This window comes from Eulemur rufifrons, chromosome 20 (genome assembly GCF_041146395.1).
Source record: "Eulemur rufifrons isolate Redbay chromosome 20, OSU_ERuf_1, whole genome shotgun sequence".
NCBI classification, from domain to species: Eukaryota; Metazoa; Chordata; class Mammalia; order Primates; family Lemuridae; genus Eulemur; species Eulemur rufifrons.
This window is the reverse complement of record NC_091002.1, coordinates 4487734-4505852: the sequence shown is the minus strand read 5'-3', so window position 1 is coordinate 4505852 and position 18119 is coordinate 4487734. Positions and strand designations below refer to the sequence as shown.

Below are 18119 nucleotides of genomic sequence, written 5' to 3'. Positions count from 1 at the left end.
ATAGATATTTTAGTTGTCCATACAGTTTCTTTCTATTTTTAGTAGAGACGGGGTCTCGCTCTTGCTCAGGCTGGTCTCGAACTCCTGACCTCGAGCGATCCACCCGCCTCGGCCTCCCAGAGTGCTAGGATTACAGGCGTGAGCCACCGCGCCCGGCCCCCCAGCCCAGGTTTTACTGCCCTCACTTAGAGATGAACTTTGATCAGTTTTGTCGACCCCTGTCAGTTATGGTATCTTCAGAGAAGCAGACCCACTGTGCATGTTACGGGGTAAAGGATTTGTTGAAGGAATGAGCCATATGTGGTTGTGGGAACTGGTGAAGACCCCTGAGAGAGGCTAGGTGAGGACTGGGGAGAGGACAGGCTGCAGCCTGTGCCGCTTACTTCCTGCAGTCCCCATGGCGTAGGTAACCAGCAGGAGAAGCTGGAACCTGCCTCCCAGAGCTGCACACATACGTGGCCCAGGACTCAGAGAGGAGAAGGGAGGAGACCCTGTGGGACCTTGTGCCAGCAAGGTGGGCCGGCAGGTGAGCCACAGCCCAGGTGAGCCACAGCCCAGGTGAGCTGCAGTGGGACCTGGTACCCCACACCGACCTTCAGAGTGTATGGGCTGCTGCTCCCTCTCTAGCACTCCCAAATTTCTCCTGTGGTCACCCTACCCCAGAATCATCCAAGAAAGAGGATTTTGGGAAATGTAATTCCAGCCTTGCCAAGTTGATACAAGAGAAAACCAGTACAGTTTATCTTTCGTCAGTTTGGTATCCATGCACACTTCTTTTAACCACACTGGATTTCCAAATAAAGACGAGCAAAATCATCTTGATTCCAACATGATTCAGCTATTGCCTGTATAATGGAAAACTCCCCAACTCCCCAAAGAGGATACAGAGTCCCTTTATCCAACCTTTGGGTGACACTCATTCTCTTCTGGTGCCTATAACTTAAATTCTGAGATGCAAGATTGACTACTCTTAGCACCTCTTAGGTTAGATGGTAGGAGCCTGGGAGAGGGAGGAGAGAGTTAGCATCTACATGGACAGATACATCCACATCCAAATAAGGAAGAAAAGCTCATGACAAGTTCAGTCCTCATCTTTACAGCTGGTCAGTGGTCATCGCTGGTATTTATAACTTCCTGTACTGCCCATTCCATATTCCGCTCACCCTCAGCAAACCCCTTGCTTGATCATGGTTTCTTATTGGTGGGGTGACCCAAGTTCCTTTTCTGAAAGGTCTGGGCCATGGGTAGGACTTCCTGTGTTGGGTGGTTGTGATTGTCCCTTAATGTTAATCAGGGTGTGGGAGGATGAAGGGGTGCCCAGGGGACCTCCTAGATCCCAGACATGTTCTTCTGTTCCCATTGTGTGGGGACAGCTTCTTCTCGGGCAGGATCAGTCACCCCAGCCACTGCAGTAGCCACTTTCTTTTCCTGTTGGTGTTCTGGCATGAGGAACCTGGGTGGCAGTTTCCACCTCCAGTTTAACCAGCACTGTATCCTGCCTTAGGCCAGGGGAGTCCAAAATTTTAGGGAAGGGAAGCAAAGATTTTGTTAGTGGATCATCAGGGGTAATAGTGAGAGAAGCCCTATCATTCACCCCTTGATTCTTGGACTTGTGACTCCTGGCTATGGGAGAAGGTGTACCAGTGAGTCAGAACATACACTGCCCGGAGATGGTCTGGAAGATACTACCCACAGGATGTGGCCAGTTGGCTGGCACTATAGTTGAATATTCAAAAAACCATTCTACTGGCCTGCTGGGTCACCTCCTTCAGAGTGGCAGGGACTGTGGCAAGACCAGTGATTTTCCTGAGTGTAAATCCCTTGTTGAACTTCATTTGCTGTAAAGTGAGTTCCTTGGTCGGAGGCAGTGCTGTGTGGCATCCCGTGATGGTGATGAGGGCGTTCTTAGGGGGAAACGTCAGTCCTAAGAAGTGCTGGAGGCAGATGAGTCTCCATGAGTGGAGCCCACGTTGCCGACTCTCTGCCACTAGGGCCACTTGTGCAAGGGCCCATCTGCACAAGAAGTCAGGGGATAGAGGCCGACAGATCTGTGTGCAGTGAGTGGGTCATGTTGTCCACCTGAGTGCTAAGATCCTCTTCTGCTGCAGTTGCCCTCTGCTAAGCCTCCTCCTGGTGCACGGATATTCACGTTGTGTGCCCATTTGGAAGGTCTGCTCACAGATCAAGCTGTTTGCTATAAGTTTTCTAACGAAGTTCCTATCGGGTCTTGACCATCAACCAAACCATGAGGCCATGCTTGTGGATCGCTGTTGAGCGAAGGGGCAGTGCAGCAGGAATAGGGGCCAGGGACACACAGACCGCTTTGATTGGATGGTGGGGTGCTCCTGGATGGGCAGCTCAGGTTGCACCTTAACTTGGTGTCCTGTGGTGAAACATCTGCCAGGGTGTCAACAGCCAAAAGCAGTTTCTCAAAAGTAAAATAGTTGTTTTCAGAGGACAGTAGGGGCTGTGCCCCCAAATCCCAAAGGCCTACACTGAGCTTCATCTGTACGAGCCTGCCAGAGGCATTCATTCCCAATTCCTGGAGCAGTTAGGGTTTGATCAGAGAAGCAGAACAACTGTGATATGGACTAGAAGACTTATTCTCAGGATTAGACCTCACACAATTCTGGAAGCTGCTGCTGCCTGTGTGTCTGGTGGGTCTGGCAGTCTGGCAGAAAAGCCGGGCCTGAGGGTGGCGAGATGAAGGTGAAACTGCAATCCCTGAGGACAGACTGCAATCCATCTGTCTCTGGCTTCCTCCAAACTTGATGACACAGGTGACTTGCAGCAAACACAGGTGGCCTTGGCTGTGGAGTTGTGTGTGTACCTGTCCCAGGACTCCAAGATGCCAGAGGAGGAGACCCCACGGCAGCGGGGGGCTCCAAGTCCGGTGTTGCCCCACCCCAGCGCGGTGAACCGCGAGCAGCAGTGGCAGCCTTGGCAGTGCCCGGCACCGCACTGGCCCCGGGGAGAATGCCTGCTGCCCCTTCCCTCCCTCCAGGCCCTCACACGTTCTCTTGTGGCCAACCTCGCCCAGACCACACAGGGAGGTGGAAGTGGGGTTCCAACTTAGCTAAGTTGACACAGTACAAACTCAGTGTGGCTCTTGCTGGTTTTCTTTGTTTCAGATCTAGATTTCATGTTTATTTTCAGCTTTCTAGTTTCCTGTCTTCTGGCTCTCCTCCCTCTCGCTCCTCCAGGGGGCTGGTTGAAATGCCATTTCTGATTTCGTGGGGTGTGCTACGTGTCTACGTGAAATATGTCACATGGTACAGCCAGTGTCTGGAGGTTATTACGAACTTCTCCTGGCCTGGTCTTGGAGGGTAAGGTGTACCGGTGCTTCCCACCTGCTTCTAGTATTCTCAGGTTCACAAAGAGCTTCTCTGTGTTCTTCATTTAATCGTCTCAACAACTCTGAGAGAGACAAGGAGACAAGGTTATCTTGAAGAGACTGAGTCATAAAGAAATTGAGTAATTTACCATATTCCTCTAGAGTGGGAACTAGAACTCAGACTGGCCATTTGACAACGTAGGTCAGATCTGCTCTTTACTCAGAACCGCCCAGTGGCTTTCTATCCCACTCAAAAGTTAAAGCCGAAGTCCTCACAGTGGCTTGCAAGACTCTACAGCGCCCCCATCCCACCCACTTTTACCTACCACCTGTCCCCCTCGCTCAGATCCTTGCTTCCTCGGAGTCGTGTGGAGCAGGTGAGACGACAGAGGGGAAAGCCCTTTGTGAGTCTGAAAACACTCAGTGAGGTGTAGAGCATCACTATTACTATGATGAATCAGTATTGAAACCCAAAGGAGCATCTCCAAAAATTAGCTAATAATTTTGTAATGTATTCCATTTGGACATATCCGCATTCTTCTATAATTCCTTTGTTTATTGTCTCTTCCCCGCCCCTGCTAGAATGTAAGACCAGAGAGGGTAAAAGTTTTTGTCTGTCTGTTTCTGGCACATAAGAAGAACTCAACAGACACTTGCTGAACAAATGGATGACTGTGCCAAATGGATGAATGACCGTGCCAAATGAATGGACTGTGCTTTTCTGACTCCTTACTTTGTTCTGTTGATTTTTCCATGCTGAATTTCCATTCAGTTTTTGTTTTTTGTGACATGTCTAACGCTGTGCCAAGCTTTGTGCTCAGAACTCCTGAGCTGCGAGAGGAGGGACTGACAGAACCGCTGCCCCAGCAGAGCCGTCTTCCTGCTCAGCCTCTTGCCCTCCCTTCTCTGAAAAGTGAGGTCAGACACCAGCAGGGAGGCCTGGCGGGTCTTCTGCTTCTTGCCTTATGGAAGCCAGTTTGGCAGAAGAACACGACAAGGTCCCCGTGGTCCCCTACTTCCTGGTGAGGACCTGTAGTGGACAGGGCACCTACACTCACTCATCACTTAACCTTTGTCTGTAGCTCGTGTGGCTTTGAAAGACAAGTTCTTATGTAGTTTGAGTGGAGAGGAAGCATGTGATAGTATAACCGCCTTATCAAGGCTTCGTTTCTGGCTCTTTGATTTGCCAGATTTGCAATGTGTGCAGTGTTGCCTTTGCTTTTATGCTATTTTTTTTTTCTGAAATGAACATTTTATAGTTACAAAATAATAGTTTATTGGCGCTTTCTTTAGTTCTATCAGAGCTGCACTATGATAGCAATTCCTGACTGTGAAACTATTAATAGTTTCTGGTGAAGAAGAGTGTGAAGGTTAGTTTTAGGTGTTAATGCGACTGGATTGAGGAATACCGAGAGAGCTGGTAAAGCATCATTTTGGGGTGTGTCTGTGAGCGTGTCAGAGGAGATTAGCGCGTGAGTCTGAGCAGACTAGATGGGGAAGAGCCACCCTCAGTGTGCGTGGGCACCATCCAGTCAGGGAGCCCGGACAGAACAAAAACAAGAAAGGCAGCTTAGTCTCTCTCTTCCTGTAGCTGGGACACTCTTCTGCCCTTGGACATCAGAAGGTCAGGCTCTCTGGCCCTGGGACTCCAGGACTTATCCCAGCGCCCCTCCCCTCCTTTGCTCCCTCCCCTTCGGCTCTAAGGCTTCTGCCTAAGGCTGAGAAGTGCATCAGCAACTTTCCTGGTTCTGAGGTTTTGGACTTGGACTGAGCCACACTGCCATCATCCCAAGGTCTCCAGCGTGCAGACAGCCTGTCATGGGACTTCTCAGCCTCCTTAGTCGCCTGAGCCAATTCCCCTAATAAATCCCCTCCAATCAATCTACCTATCTATCTATCAGTTCTATCTCTCTAGAGAGCCCTGGCTAAAACAAAGAGCATTTCCTAACCAGCAACATTCTCTCCACGCAGATCCGCACAGTTCTGTTGTTGACTTTGGTCTCCCTGCTTGCTGTGCACGAAGCGCAGACATCTGCATACCACAACCTGACGGTGTCTAACCAACACCCTCTCTAACTGCCCCTGAAATAAGCCTCCCAATTCATCTCTCTGTGCATGCCTGTGCCACTTACCCTAAGACTGGAAAGCAGTCAGAGTTCTTTGCCTCCTCCCCCGTTCTGGGCCTTTCTTAGGTGAGCGCTGGCCTAGGGTTTGGAGAAGTTCACCTGCCGGGAGGCCGGGGCACTGTATTGAGTGAGTGAATAGTGAGACTGTTCTCTTTGTCGGGCAACAGCTGAGGACGCTGTTCAGCGTGTTGATTATCCTGTAGGTGCCGAGTGTTACTCCTGGCTGTTCTCTGTTTCCTGCTAAGTGGGCCTAAGTTTTTCTAAAAATGAATCTGTCAGTTCTGCTCTCAGAAGAAGGCAGGGACAGTGAACTTACTGTCCCTGTCATAGTTGTGGACCTCAGCCCATTCCCAAGGATGAAAAGGGCTTCCGGGAACATAGTTCACTTTTTTGGTTTAAAATCAAAAGACCTAGATTCACGTTTTAGCCCTGTCATTCTTCAGGGTTGTGGTCCTGGGTGAATTATTTAGTCTCTGAGCGTCATTCTTCCTTTTCTCTGAGTAAGAGTCATGATCTGTGCCCCATCCCTGGTGAGACAGTGGGAGCGAGAGCCCTTGGTGAGTTTGAGGCACCGCCCTACCCTGGCACCTGGCATACAAATGTCTGTGGAAAGCACTGCCTGGCATACGGCAAGTGCTAAGTACATGTTTGTAGAATGATGAAATCAAAGGTAGTTCTCCCGTTTGTAGCTAATTCATTCATTAAATTGTTTCTTCATTTGCTCATTCTTTTCTTTTTCTTTTTTTTTTTTATTTCAGCATATTACAGGGGTACAAATGTTGGTTACATCTATTGCCTTTGCCTCACCTGAGTCATAGCTTCAGGTGTGTCCATCCCCCAGACGGTGCGCACTGCACCCATTAGGTGTGAATATACTCATCCCTCCTCCCCCATCCCCCCTGCCCGACACCCGATGAATGTTACTACTAAATGTGCACATAAGTGTTGATCAGTTAGTACCAATTTGATGGTGAGTACAGTGGTGCTTGTTTTTCCATTCTTGGGATACTTCACTTAGTAGAATGGGCTCCAGCTCTATCCAGGATAATATAAGAGGTGCTAGATCACCACTGTTTTTTGTGGCTGAGTAGAACTCCATGGTATACATATACCACATTTTATTAATCCAATCATGTACTGATGGGCACTTGGGTTATTTCCACATCTTTGCAATTATGAATTGTGCTGCTATAAACATTCTAGTGTAGATGTCTTTTTTATACAATGTCTTTTTTTCCTTTGGGTAGATGCCCAGTAATGGAATTGCTGGATCAAATGGTAGTTCTGCTGGTAGCTCTTTGAGGTATCTCCATATTGCTTTCCACAGAAGTTGTGCTAGTTTACAGTCCCATGTTCATTATTTTCTGAACTTGGTGTTCCAGAGAATGAGCCGAGCCCTGATGGTTCACGGTCCTCTAAGCCATTGTGAGAACTGTCTTTATGAAATAAAAGTATGATTATGTCCATTGCGGCTCTTAAATCCCTCAGTGCACATCGGACACTAGCACAGCATGTGACGGGTGTGGCCCAGCATCCGCCCATCTTCTCTGTTCCATGTTCCATCACTCGCCCCCACTTATGCTGTGTTATAGCCATGCTAAACTTTTTAAAAATTCTTTTATTGTAAAACATATTTACCAATAAGTACATAAAATCTGAATATATGCTCAATGACTTACTATAAAGCAAACCACCCGTGTAACCACCACCCAGGTCAGGGATGGAACGTTGTCGGCCCCAGAAGCCCCCGCCCCTTCCTCAGCACAGCCCCTCTTTCCCCCGATAGGTAACCACGTGCGTCGCTTTCGTGGCACTCACTGAAGTGCTGCTGAAAAAGCGACAGGCTCCACTGCGCCTCTGCAGTGTGTGTCTGAGACTTCCTGGTGCCTTTGCTCGTTGGGTTTCTTCTTCCATCTGGTTGGCAACAACTCATTTCCAGGTCTAGCTCGCAGTCTTCTCTGTGTCCTGCATGTGCCGTCCCTATCTCTGCAGTAACGTGCTGCCCTAGATCGGGGATTTCTCAGTCCCCTCCAGCAGCGATGGGACTGGCCTTACCTGTGCTCCCCGTGAGCCACTGGGAATGTGGCGAGTGTGACTGTGGAAGTAGGTGTTTATTTTTATTTGACTTTAATTAAAATTTAAATTTAAATAGGCACCTGTGGCTGCCCTGTGAAACAGGGCTGTTGGATAGATGGTGACACTGATGTTTCGGGGGGTGTGGGTGTTGGGGGGCCATGGAGGAGAACTCGCCTGTGGGGTGTGGAAGGTTTGCGTGAAGCAGCACAGAGGAGAAGCTGGGCCGTTCTCCCTCATTCATTCTCCCTTGTGATCTGTGACCAAGAGCCACAGGTCTGTTCCCTTCACATCTCCGGAGTCAGCCCCTCCTGGCGTTCCTCGCGCCCATCTCAGCCCCAGCCTCAATGTCTCTTCCTGACGTTGCCGTAGACGCCTCTCCTCCGGCCCCACCTCTCCGTGGTCCCTGCTCCAGCTCATTCTCAGTGTCGTTGCCAAAGGTGCCTCTTCAGTCTCCTTAGTTCTTGTTTAAAATCCTGCCTGGACTAATTTTCATCATTGAAAATTCAACTTAAGCTTTAAATCTTTCTGTTCTCTCCCTTAGTATTGAATCTTTGCAAGGAAATTGTAATGTAAACATGATTACTGAGGACAAGTTAAACTCCGGTTTCCAGGGAGTAAAAATGTGAGCTCTCTTCTGTATAATGTCTGCCATTTCTGGCGCGTCTGCGAGATTGTGCAATCGCCGGCATCAGCCATTGTTCTCCTTATCTGCCCCGTGTTCATCATCTAGGCACTCATTCCTCAAGTGTGTTTTGGAAAGTGAATATGTTCCAGATGGTTCCTTGGGTTGAGGGGAATTCAGAGATGAATCAGACACTGTCTTGAGGAGCTTATCATCCCACACGGCTGAAAGCAATAATATTAACGACAGTCACTGGTATTTATGAAATACTTTTGATGTGCCAGCTATTCCTCCAAGGGCTTTGCAGGTACAGTTTAAATTCATGTGACACTTTCTTCTTTCTTCTACACTATTTGTGCTTGCCATGTGCCAGGTACTGCGTTAGGTGCTGGGATATCACAGCCTACGAGATGGTCAACTTTTCCTCATGGGCTCACAGGCTGGTAGCGCAGTGTGATGAGTTTCGTGTTGGGCAGGTGGAGACATTCAAGGGCATTTGTCTTAGTCTGCTCGGGCTGCCACAACAAGATACTGTAGACTGGGCAGCTCAAACAACAGCAATTCATTTTCTCCTGGTTCCGAAGGCTGGAGTCCGAGGTCTGGACGCTAGCACGGTCGGGTTCTGGAGAGGGAGGCACCTCCTCCTGTCTTGTGGATGGGGAGAGAGCAAGATATCTCTCTCTCTCTCTCTCTCTCTCTTCTTATAAGGCCCTATGGGATTAGGACCTCACCCTGATGACAGAATTTAACCTAACTTACCTTCTAAAAGCCCTGTCTTCAAACAGTTACATTGAGGTTAGAGTTTCAACACCTGAATTTTGGTGGGGGACACATTCAGTCCATAGCATCCAGCTTTGGTGACTCAGGGAGGGTTTGCTGGAGGAAGTGTAAGTTAAATCCTAAAAGATGAGAGCATTTACCAGGCAAAGGCAAGAGGGTGCGTGGATGAACAGCAAGGGCAAAGACGTTGAGATAAGAGAGACTGTGATGTATTTGGGAAACTGAAAGAAACACCAGCGGGAGTGCGAATGTGCCGCAGAATGAGGCGAATACCACTGGAAGGGTGGGTGTAAACTGCTAGGAACGTTCCGGGGATGACCCAGAGGAGAGAGGTGGCCTTTGGTCACATCTTACATGTTAGGAGAAGGATCCTGCAGACTCGGAAGGACTTTGACATAGAGGTGTGGATGCGGCAGAGCAAAGGACCCCCACGGCCAGAGCTCCCCGTGGCGGAACACGGCGCGGAGTGCGGTGGTGCTGGCCCGCGGGAAGGCGGTGAGGCGCCAGGTCTGCGTAGTGTCTGGTCCGTATTGAGCAGTCTAGAAAAGGTTTTTATAAACATGGAACTTTTACTCACTTCAGTTTAGAACTTTTCATGGAGTTTCTACTGCCAGCGTCTTAGAGGTATTTTTTTTTCTTAAAGAGCGAAAGTCCCTTCCTCCTTGAATTACTTGGTTATTAAAAATACAATGATGTACCCTTGAACAAACTTCAAGATAAGGTCCTTTTACCTTGGTTTGTTTATTTTTGACAGATTATGACTCGGACGCCATGAGTAGCTCTTATGAGTCATACGATGAAGAGGAGGAAGACGGAAAGGGGAAGAAGACTCGGCACCAGTGGCCCTCGGAGGAGGCCTCCATGGACCTGGTGAAGGACGCCAAGATCTGTGCCTTCCTGCTGCGGAAGAAGCGCTTCGGCCAGTGGAGCAAGTTACTCTGTGTCATCAAGGACACCAAACTGCTGGTAAAGCGTTCTGAATGGGCTGTGTTTTTGTAAAATCGGAGGATTGTGTTGGAAATCTATAGCGATGGACTTTGTACCCAGTCAGTGTTAACACCAGCTGTTCCGGGAAGGGGAGCCCTCGGCGAGGACCCGTGTGCTCGCAGCGGCCGTGCACAGGTACCCATCATAAGCCATCGATGAGCACCGGCCAAGGTTGCATCTTCACTGCTGTTGGTTTCCCAGCTCCAGAAGCAGCCAGGGGACAAAATCGTTCCCATTCTGGGGCAGTGTCTGTGGTTTGTGTCAGTGGAAATGCACAATATTTTAACTTGCCAGAAGTTGCAAGATGGATTTTCTCATTTGTAGTGAGTCAGTGAATTCCTCAAAGCCAGGTCATGGAAGTGGGACGGGCAGGCCTTCGGAGGTTTGGAGGGAGGGAGGCCAGGAAAGGAAATTCTTTTGGAAAGCTTGAGCCAATTCTCCTTTTTTTTTTTTTTAAATCCGAGAGTTAGAACAGGAAGATAAGTAAGTCACAGAGAAGCAGGGGATGGGGAAACACAGACCCCTTTGCTGTCGGTGTTACTCCAGTGGAGGCTCCATTAGGAACAAGAGCCTTTGAGGATGGTGTGGCAACTCCTCCCCGCCTCCTCCCTCGCTCCCTTCCTCCTCCCTCCTCCCTCTCCCTCCTCCCTCCCTCCCTCCCTCTCCCTCCTCCCTCCCTCTCCCTCCTCCCTCCCTCTCCCTCCTCCCTCCCTTTCTTCCTTCTTTCTTCCTTTTCCTTCCTTCCTGTAGAAACCATGCTTGATTATCGGAATTAATGAAACTTTTGAGTATGTTTTTGCCTTTTGTTTTTCCTTCAGAGTAACCTTGGGGGGAAAATTGTTCAAGATTATATCATTAAAACAGAAAACATGAGAATTTATGTTTCTATATATCACTCTTCAGTGGAGCAAATAATACTTTTTTTCCCCAAGTTTCATCTGTGAATTGTGGGAATCTTATTGTACTAGGTTCTTAGGACATTGTATATTTTTGAATTAATGTTTTTGTTCAGTCTTTTAAAAATGGTGAGAGAATGTATTTTTTCCACATGTGTGGCCTGAATTTCTCCCAGATTTAGAATATGCCAAAAATGATGCCATGGGGAATTTTAAAGAATGGGGGGAAAAAAAGATTAATATGGTCCTTATTTATAATCTGACATAATGGCTGCAAGATGTGGATTTATTACATAAATATTTTAAGAATACACAATCATCCCTCATCTGAAAGAGAAGTTCTAGAGCGCAGTGAGGGAAGCCCTGCAGTGGGATGTGGGGTTCACAGTTTGGGGTCCGGGTCCTGGTCCTCGTCACCACCACTTGTCTTCCTCCCCGTCTGTGAGTTTTCTTCCCTTGGGTCTCCTAGCAGTTTTCCCTCCTTCAAAACCGGGATGATGACGCCTGCCATTTAGAGTAGTTGTAAATATTTAAGACGAAATCAACAGAAAAGCGGGAGAAAGCACTGTCTTCAATAAAATGCAGAATCAGTGTTAGTTATTTTTATTATAAAGCTTTTTCCTTTCAAAAATGACCTATGATCCGAGTGTTCAGATGCCCCTATTGACATAAAAAAGACAACGGTAATAAAAGTAAATGCTTTCCAAACTTAAACAGTACAGAAAGCTATAAAGAGAAAACGAAAAGCCATGTTCTTCCCCTAAATGTTCCCAGTCTGTATTCCCATCAATAGCTTGTTTGTATCTCCTACTATAGAACTTGTTTGTTCTATGCCCGGTGGCTCTAGGGTGGATGCTGTGATGCACCCAGACCCCCGTCAGGACCGTGGGCTGCTGAGCTCATGCAGGGTTGTCTCCATGGAGGAGGGCCCTTGAGCCCGAGGTCCGCGCCTGCCCTAGGGTTCTGCCTCCAGTGCCAGGGTGTAAAGGCCCAGACATCTGGGGCAGCTCCAATGAGGCCCTGGCACTCCAGAGCTCTCGGGGTGTCCCCAAGGCCACTTGAGCTGTGTTGTGGGTTCCTTCTTTGCCTAGTCCCACTTCTCCCTCTCCCTCCTACTGGCTTTGTCCTAGGGGCACACCTTAACGGATGTCCTGCATGCCACTCTCTGTTATAGAGCAGCTTCCCTGGGAACCCAGCCTGCTAGGACCTCTAGATTGCAGTTGGTCATATTGCTGATCACAGAGCTGTTGTGAGGCATTTCACCTAAGGAAAAATATAAGCTATAAAATTCCCTTTCTGAAATGCAAATGTTTGAGATGATGGATATGCTAATTACCGTGATCCTATCACTCTGTATTACGCATATTGAAACATCACTGTGTACTCCATAAATATGTACAGTTATGTCATTTTTAAAAAGTTTAGACAATTTAAAATTTAAAAAATTCCTTTTCTGATTCCTTCCACTGTACTGTTTCCCTTTTGCCTTTTCTTTTGCACTTACTCAGAATGCAAAAAATCTGATAAATGGTAAACATTCACACCAATCTGAGGTCAGTTGGTTTTGATGTATTTTTTTCTTCCTTTTTAGACAAGGCAACTGTCAAGTTGAATTTTTTAAAAGAGGGGGTGATGTATTCCTTATCTGTGCAATTTGAGAGTCACAGATTCAGAACTATCAAACGGGAAAGGAGTCTAGAAATCATTTCTGAAAATAAGTCTCCATTCATCCCCTCATCAGTAAATGGTTTGGAGTCAGGAATGCAGGCTGTGCACTGCGCGGCGCTGGGCAGGAGTCCCGTGTCTACCACTCTGCAGGTTCCTAGCTTTGGGCAAGTTATTAAGATTAGTACTTAACCAGCTGCGCCTCAGGGCTGCCACAGCCTGCGAGTCTGCAGAATGGACAACTTTTGTGATTAAGTGAGAAGCATGAAATGCCCCCTGATGTCTACGCTCAGCACTTGGTAGCAGATAATTTAATGTAACTTAATAAAATAATAGCAACAAAAGCAAAACATACTTTATGAAACAAGGAAATGGGCTCAGAAAAGTTGAAAAGCTTCCTGGGACTCACAGGAAATTGGTAACAGGGCTAGTATCCCAATATCTGACCTCTGACTGTGTCTTTCCATTAATGCTTTTGGCCCTAAGTAATACAGTTAAACACAAGGGGGTGGGGGGAACCTTTGGGCAAAGACTTGATTCTAAGTCTTACAGATAGACATTAAGCAAGGGCCATACGAACCAAACCTCAGTTTTAACCTTATCAATTGAACTCTTTAGTGTGGACGTCAGTTGTGTGAGTGGAGCAATACGAGTTTTGGATCCTCTAGTCACCTAGAAAGCAGACCTTTGCAGACATTTTTGTACAATTTGTATTGATACTTATGGTCTTAATAAAATAATTTATCTGTGTTTCAGAAAGGGGATAGAGATGTGATAGGCAGATATCACACAATATAGGTTATAAAGTATCTGAATTATATTGTCTCTCCACATGAGAGCTGTGTAGTTGCAACAGAACTAAAAATATATTTTCTATATTATTTATGTAAATGTAAATATATTTTATGTGCATTTATTTATAAATATATTCCCAGTCCATTTTCCCACAGGTTCTGGCCACTAACAGCCTTTTTGTATCTCCTTCTAGAGCTCGTTCCTTCTATGCTCAGGTATCTCCGGGTGGGTACTGTGATGCTCCCATAAGTTCCATCAGAGCAGGGACTTTCTGCTTCTTGCTGAACCATGTCATAGACGCTCAGTAACTTTTGCTGAGTTCACGAATAAGTGTTACCTTCCCACACTTGGAGGCAAAGCATCAGCATGAAGGAGTGTTTCGTGTGTGTGAACTTGTCAGTCTGGGGAGCCATTTCCCTGTTGCTGATATCTCCACTCTGATCAGACCTGCAGACGTCTTGCCAATAGTCACGTTTTCACTCTGCTGGATTTAGCGATGTTTCTGTTTGAACTTTCTCATAATAGACATTGGTTTGTTGTGTTGAATGCAGTGCTATAAAAGTTCCAAGGACCAGCAGCCTCAGATGGAGCTGCCCCTCCAAGGCTGCAACATTACGTATATCCCGAAGGACAGTAAAAAGAAGAAGCACGAGTTGAAAATTACCCAGCAAGGCACAGACCCACTTGTTCTTGCAGTCCAGAGCAAGGAGCAGGCCGAACAGTGGCTGAAGGTAGGTTGTCTGTTACATTTCTGAGCCATTTTCAATTCCAAACCTCTTTCTGAGATGTAATTTTATTTTAACTTGTGTTTTTTTAAGCATAGGCAGAATGGGTTAACCTGAATAGTTTTGTCTTTCATAGCTGGATATTCTGATTACTTTGAGGCAAATCAGTAACCCATTTCACTTTAACTCGTCTCTATAGATTTGCCTATTTTCCACATTTCACATAAAGGGACTCCTACGAGATGTGGCCTTTCGTGGCTGGCTTCTTTCACTTAGCATCATGGTTTCAAGGTTCATCCACGTTGGAGCAGGTGTCAATACTTCTTTCCTTTCTATTGCTTTTTTGTGTCATATGTACGAGCCCCATCACTTAATCTGAGGTCCTGAAGATTTACACCTGTGTTTTCTGAGCAATTACAAAGTTAGCTCTTAAATCTAGGTTTATGATCCATTTTGATTTATTTTCTGCTATTTTTTGCATTTAGTGTGAAATAGGGGTCCAATTTCATTCTTTGCCATGTTGGGTGTCCATTTGTCCCCATAGAAGTCACTTGATTCTTAGAACAGTCCTTTCCTCTGCCAGGGAGCATTTTCATTTGCTTCTGCCACATGTTTGGGGGTGTCATCTCTCCAGAATCAGGGTTTGAGATGATCAGAGCCACCCAGGTTACTTGAAGTCAGCCTGCAGTCCCTTCAAGAGAAGGTTTATGTGTATCCTATTTTACTCTTAACTCTAAGATGCATTCCTTTGGGGTCCTCATCCTGATTGTGGGTGCCTTGCCAGGGACCTCATCCTTGGCATGCCCTGGACTCCACCTTTCGATCCCTCCTTGCACAGAGTGGTCAGAGATACTGCCTGCCCTCAGCTGCCTCCTCTGGGCTGGCAGAGGCAATGCCAGCCCCCAGGCTACCTCTCTGGATTTCCAGCTGCTTCTGTGTCTTGGCCCAGTAATCCCTCTCTATCACAGTAGCTTCTTCATGCTTTGGGGAAGATGCTTTGCATATTTTATCTTGCTTTTCTAATTGTCTTCATTACGAAGATTGGTCCAAACCATCTATTCCATCATTGCCTGTTGGCACCTATTATGAAAAGGGTTGGAAGGAGGTGGGAAAACCTGGTAAACATTTTTGTGACGGTGCTTCTTACAACATGCAGGTGTTCGTTAAAATGCTCATTGCCCGCTTGTCCCCAGGAAATTAGAAAGGTCAGACTCCACAATGATAACAATGATTGCCATCATTGTGTCTGTCAGCTGCTCAGAACACATCGATGTTGTCTTTTTTATTTTGTTGGGAGTGGCTGCGGCTTTCCTCATGTTTGTATCGTATGGGAGTTGAGGAGAGTGGTTTCTTCCTCTGAGTGACCTTCCTGGAAGTCCTGTGGTCAGGAATCTCTACTGTCGAGTTTAATCCTTCCTGACACAGAACTGCAATATGTTACATGTCAACCCCGCTGTCACCAGTAGCACTGAAGCCCTTCAAGTGTACACAGGGCTGTCCTGCCCTCATTATCTTGGAGTCCTCAAAACAGGCACCTGCAAAGGGTGTTATCGTTAGCAGTTTCACTGGACAGTGAAGAGACCGAGTCTCAGGTAAGTGAAGCGATGCCCGCTGTGATCAGCAAGTGACAGAGCTGGGGCCCAAGTCAGGTTTCTCTGGCTTCATGTCTCATTCTTGTTGTGTTGGGCCGTCTGACAGTTTGCCATTTTCTTTGTTTTTCGTTCCTCACGCCTGTGATTGCTGTACCATCCCTTCGGTAAGGAGGGAACAACAGTTTGGAAACCAGTGAGCAGCTTTATGATTCTGTTTTCTTCACCTGGTCTCACGTTTTTGGTTACCTGCACCCATCCTGCATTCTGTGCTTTACTCTGCAACTCATGCTTTCTTCTTTTGCCCTCTGTATTTCGCGCGTACTGAAGCGCGGCGCCCTGCTTGCTGGCATTGGTCTCTTGTGAAGTCATCTGGAGCGCCACTGGGAAATGGCGTGGAGCTGACAGTGCAGCTAACGAATGCACCATTAAAAACAAACTTTTTCAAGATGTGAGATGCTGATGGAGTGAAATAATCTCGTGTCTTGTTTCACCAGATGTGAGATACTTATAGATCAGAGACACTTAGCTAATTATAGAATGATGACTCCATTTATGAATGGAAGTTAATTACAATTATTTTTTTTAGAATTTGCTGATGAAAAATAAATAAATATATTTTAATAAATAAATAAGTAAAACAGGGTAAATTATCTTTTTCTCAAGAGTTTAAAGTGATGAGTTACTCTATTTAATGCCTGTGTTGTTATTTCCTGTACACGTGACAGTACGAGAACCTAAGAAATCTTGATTAGAAATGATAGTCAGATTGCAAAACGAGTTTCAGTTGATCAGTTATAGAATTTTAATTATTTTGGGCTAGCAGGGACCTGAGTTGGTCTAGTTTAGTTTCTCCAGATACTGTCATTAGATTTGCCGCCTTACTGGAATCACCTGGAGATTTAAAAACCACAGATTCCCAATGATTCAGATGCATTCTGGAGCTAAGAATCTTTTTTTCTTTTTACTTTATATCTTTTATATCTTTTTAAGATCTAAAATGCTACAGATGGAACTGAGATATGCCTCCCCTGTTTAATTCTCTCTCCCTTCTGAAAGGTAACTTTTATCTGAATTTAGTCTTTATTACTGTCTGGTTATGCTTTTTAAGAAATGCCTTCACTTATATATGTACACAGTCATGAATGATAAATAATATTTTTTTCATGTTTTACAATTTCCATGTAAGTGGCTTCACACTCCGTGTATCCTGCAGGTGTTTTTTTTTTCACTCAGAACTGTTTTATATCCTGCTGACGGCCACTTAGTGTGTTTACACCCTCTCCTACCACAGGCTGCATTGCCGTCAGTGTTCTCGCATGTGTCCCTGGGTCTCACGCTTGTGGCTTCTCTGGGATGGATGCCTTGGATACCTGGCAGTGGAATTGCCAGGTTTAGGAGGTGCACATCTTTAGCATCACTAGATTTTGTCAAATTGTTTTCTGCACTTCCACCAGCAGTGCAGGAGAGCAGTCTTCTCTGTATGTCTCCTTTCAGAGTTTCTATGTACATGTGCACACAAATTCCTCTCACCTGCCCATAGAAAAGGTGCACCATTCTGCACCTGGTTTTTTTCACCCAAGCAAAGTATCTTGGAGATCTTAGCAATTTAGAGAATAGAGCGCTCTTTTTTTAAAATAGTGTATAGCATTTCATTGTATAAATAGACCATACTTAAAAAAAATCTGTCTCCCTTCATAGACATTGGGTTATTTTCAATCTTGTGATGTGACAATTTTATATTATTAATAAATAACCCTATGCATATATCATTTCATACTTTTGCTAGTCTGTAGGCTGAACTCCCAGAAAGAGTAATTGCTTGTATGAAGGCTATAAGCATTCATAATTTTGATATATAGCCAAATCTGTCTTCATAGGCAGTCCCGGTTTTCAGCAGTTCACTGTGAGGTGTGTAGGTGAAGTTTTATTGGCTTCTGTCTTTCTTGGTGTGTGTTGAGCTCCTTGGTTCTGTGGGTTGATGCCTTTCCTTACTTTTGGAATGTCTTTGGTCATTTTCTCTTCAAACGCTTTTTTCTGTCTCAATTTTTTTTCTCTCCTCTCCTTTTGAAATTCCATTTGTAGATATGTTAGGTCCTTTGATATTTTCCTATGGATTTCTTGATACTCTTCTGTTTTCCATCACTCTTTTGTTGCGTTTCAGCTTGGGCAGAGGCTTTTAGTTTACTGTCCTCAGGTTTACTGATCCTTCCTCTTCCGTGCCCGGTGTGTTACACCCATCTGATGCATTCTTCTTTTCTGACATCCTGCTTTTCATTTGTGGCCAGCCTCCCTCCCTCCCTGCCCTCCCTCTCTCTCTCTCTTTCTTCCTAGTTCCCATCTCTCTGCTAAACTTCCTCATTTCTTCATGTTGTCCACCTTTTTAATGAACTATTTTAGCATTTCTATCATACCTATTTTAGCATCTCTGATATTTCCAGTATCTGGCCCATCTCTGGGACTGCTTCTGTTGAATGTGCCTCAGGAGTTTATATTATATTCTGTGTATTTTGTGTGAAAGAGC

General features: G+C 46.0%; 1 protein-coding gene across 2 annotated transcripts in view; it reads left to right on the top strand.

Moving 5' to 3' along the window:
- The window catches only part of AFAP1 (actin filament associated protein 1), a 97443-nt gene that overhangs the window by 22624 nt on the left and 56700 nt on the right, over window positions 1–18119 (top strand). For both annotated transcript variants that reach the window (XM_069495851.1, XM_069495850.1), the window contains exons 4-5: window positions 9693–9904; window positions 13833–14012. In XM_069495851.1, the coding sequence (XP_069351952.1) occupies window positions 9693–9904; window positions 13833–14012 (392 nt within the window). The remainder of the gene's footprint in view (window positions 1–9692; window positions 9905–13832; window positions 14013–18119) is intronic.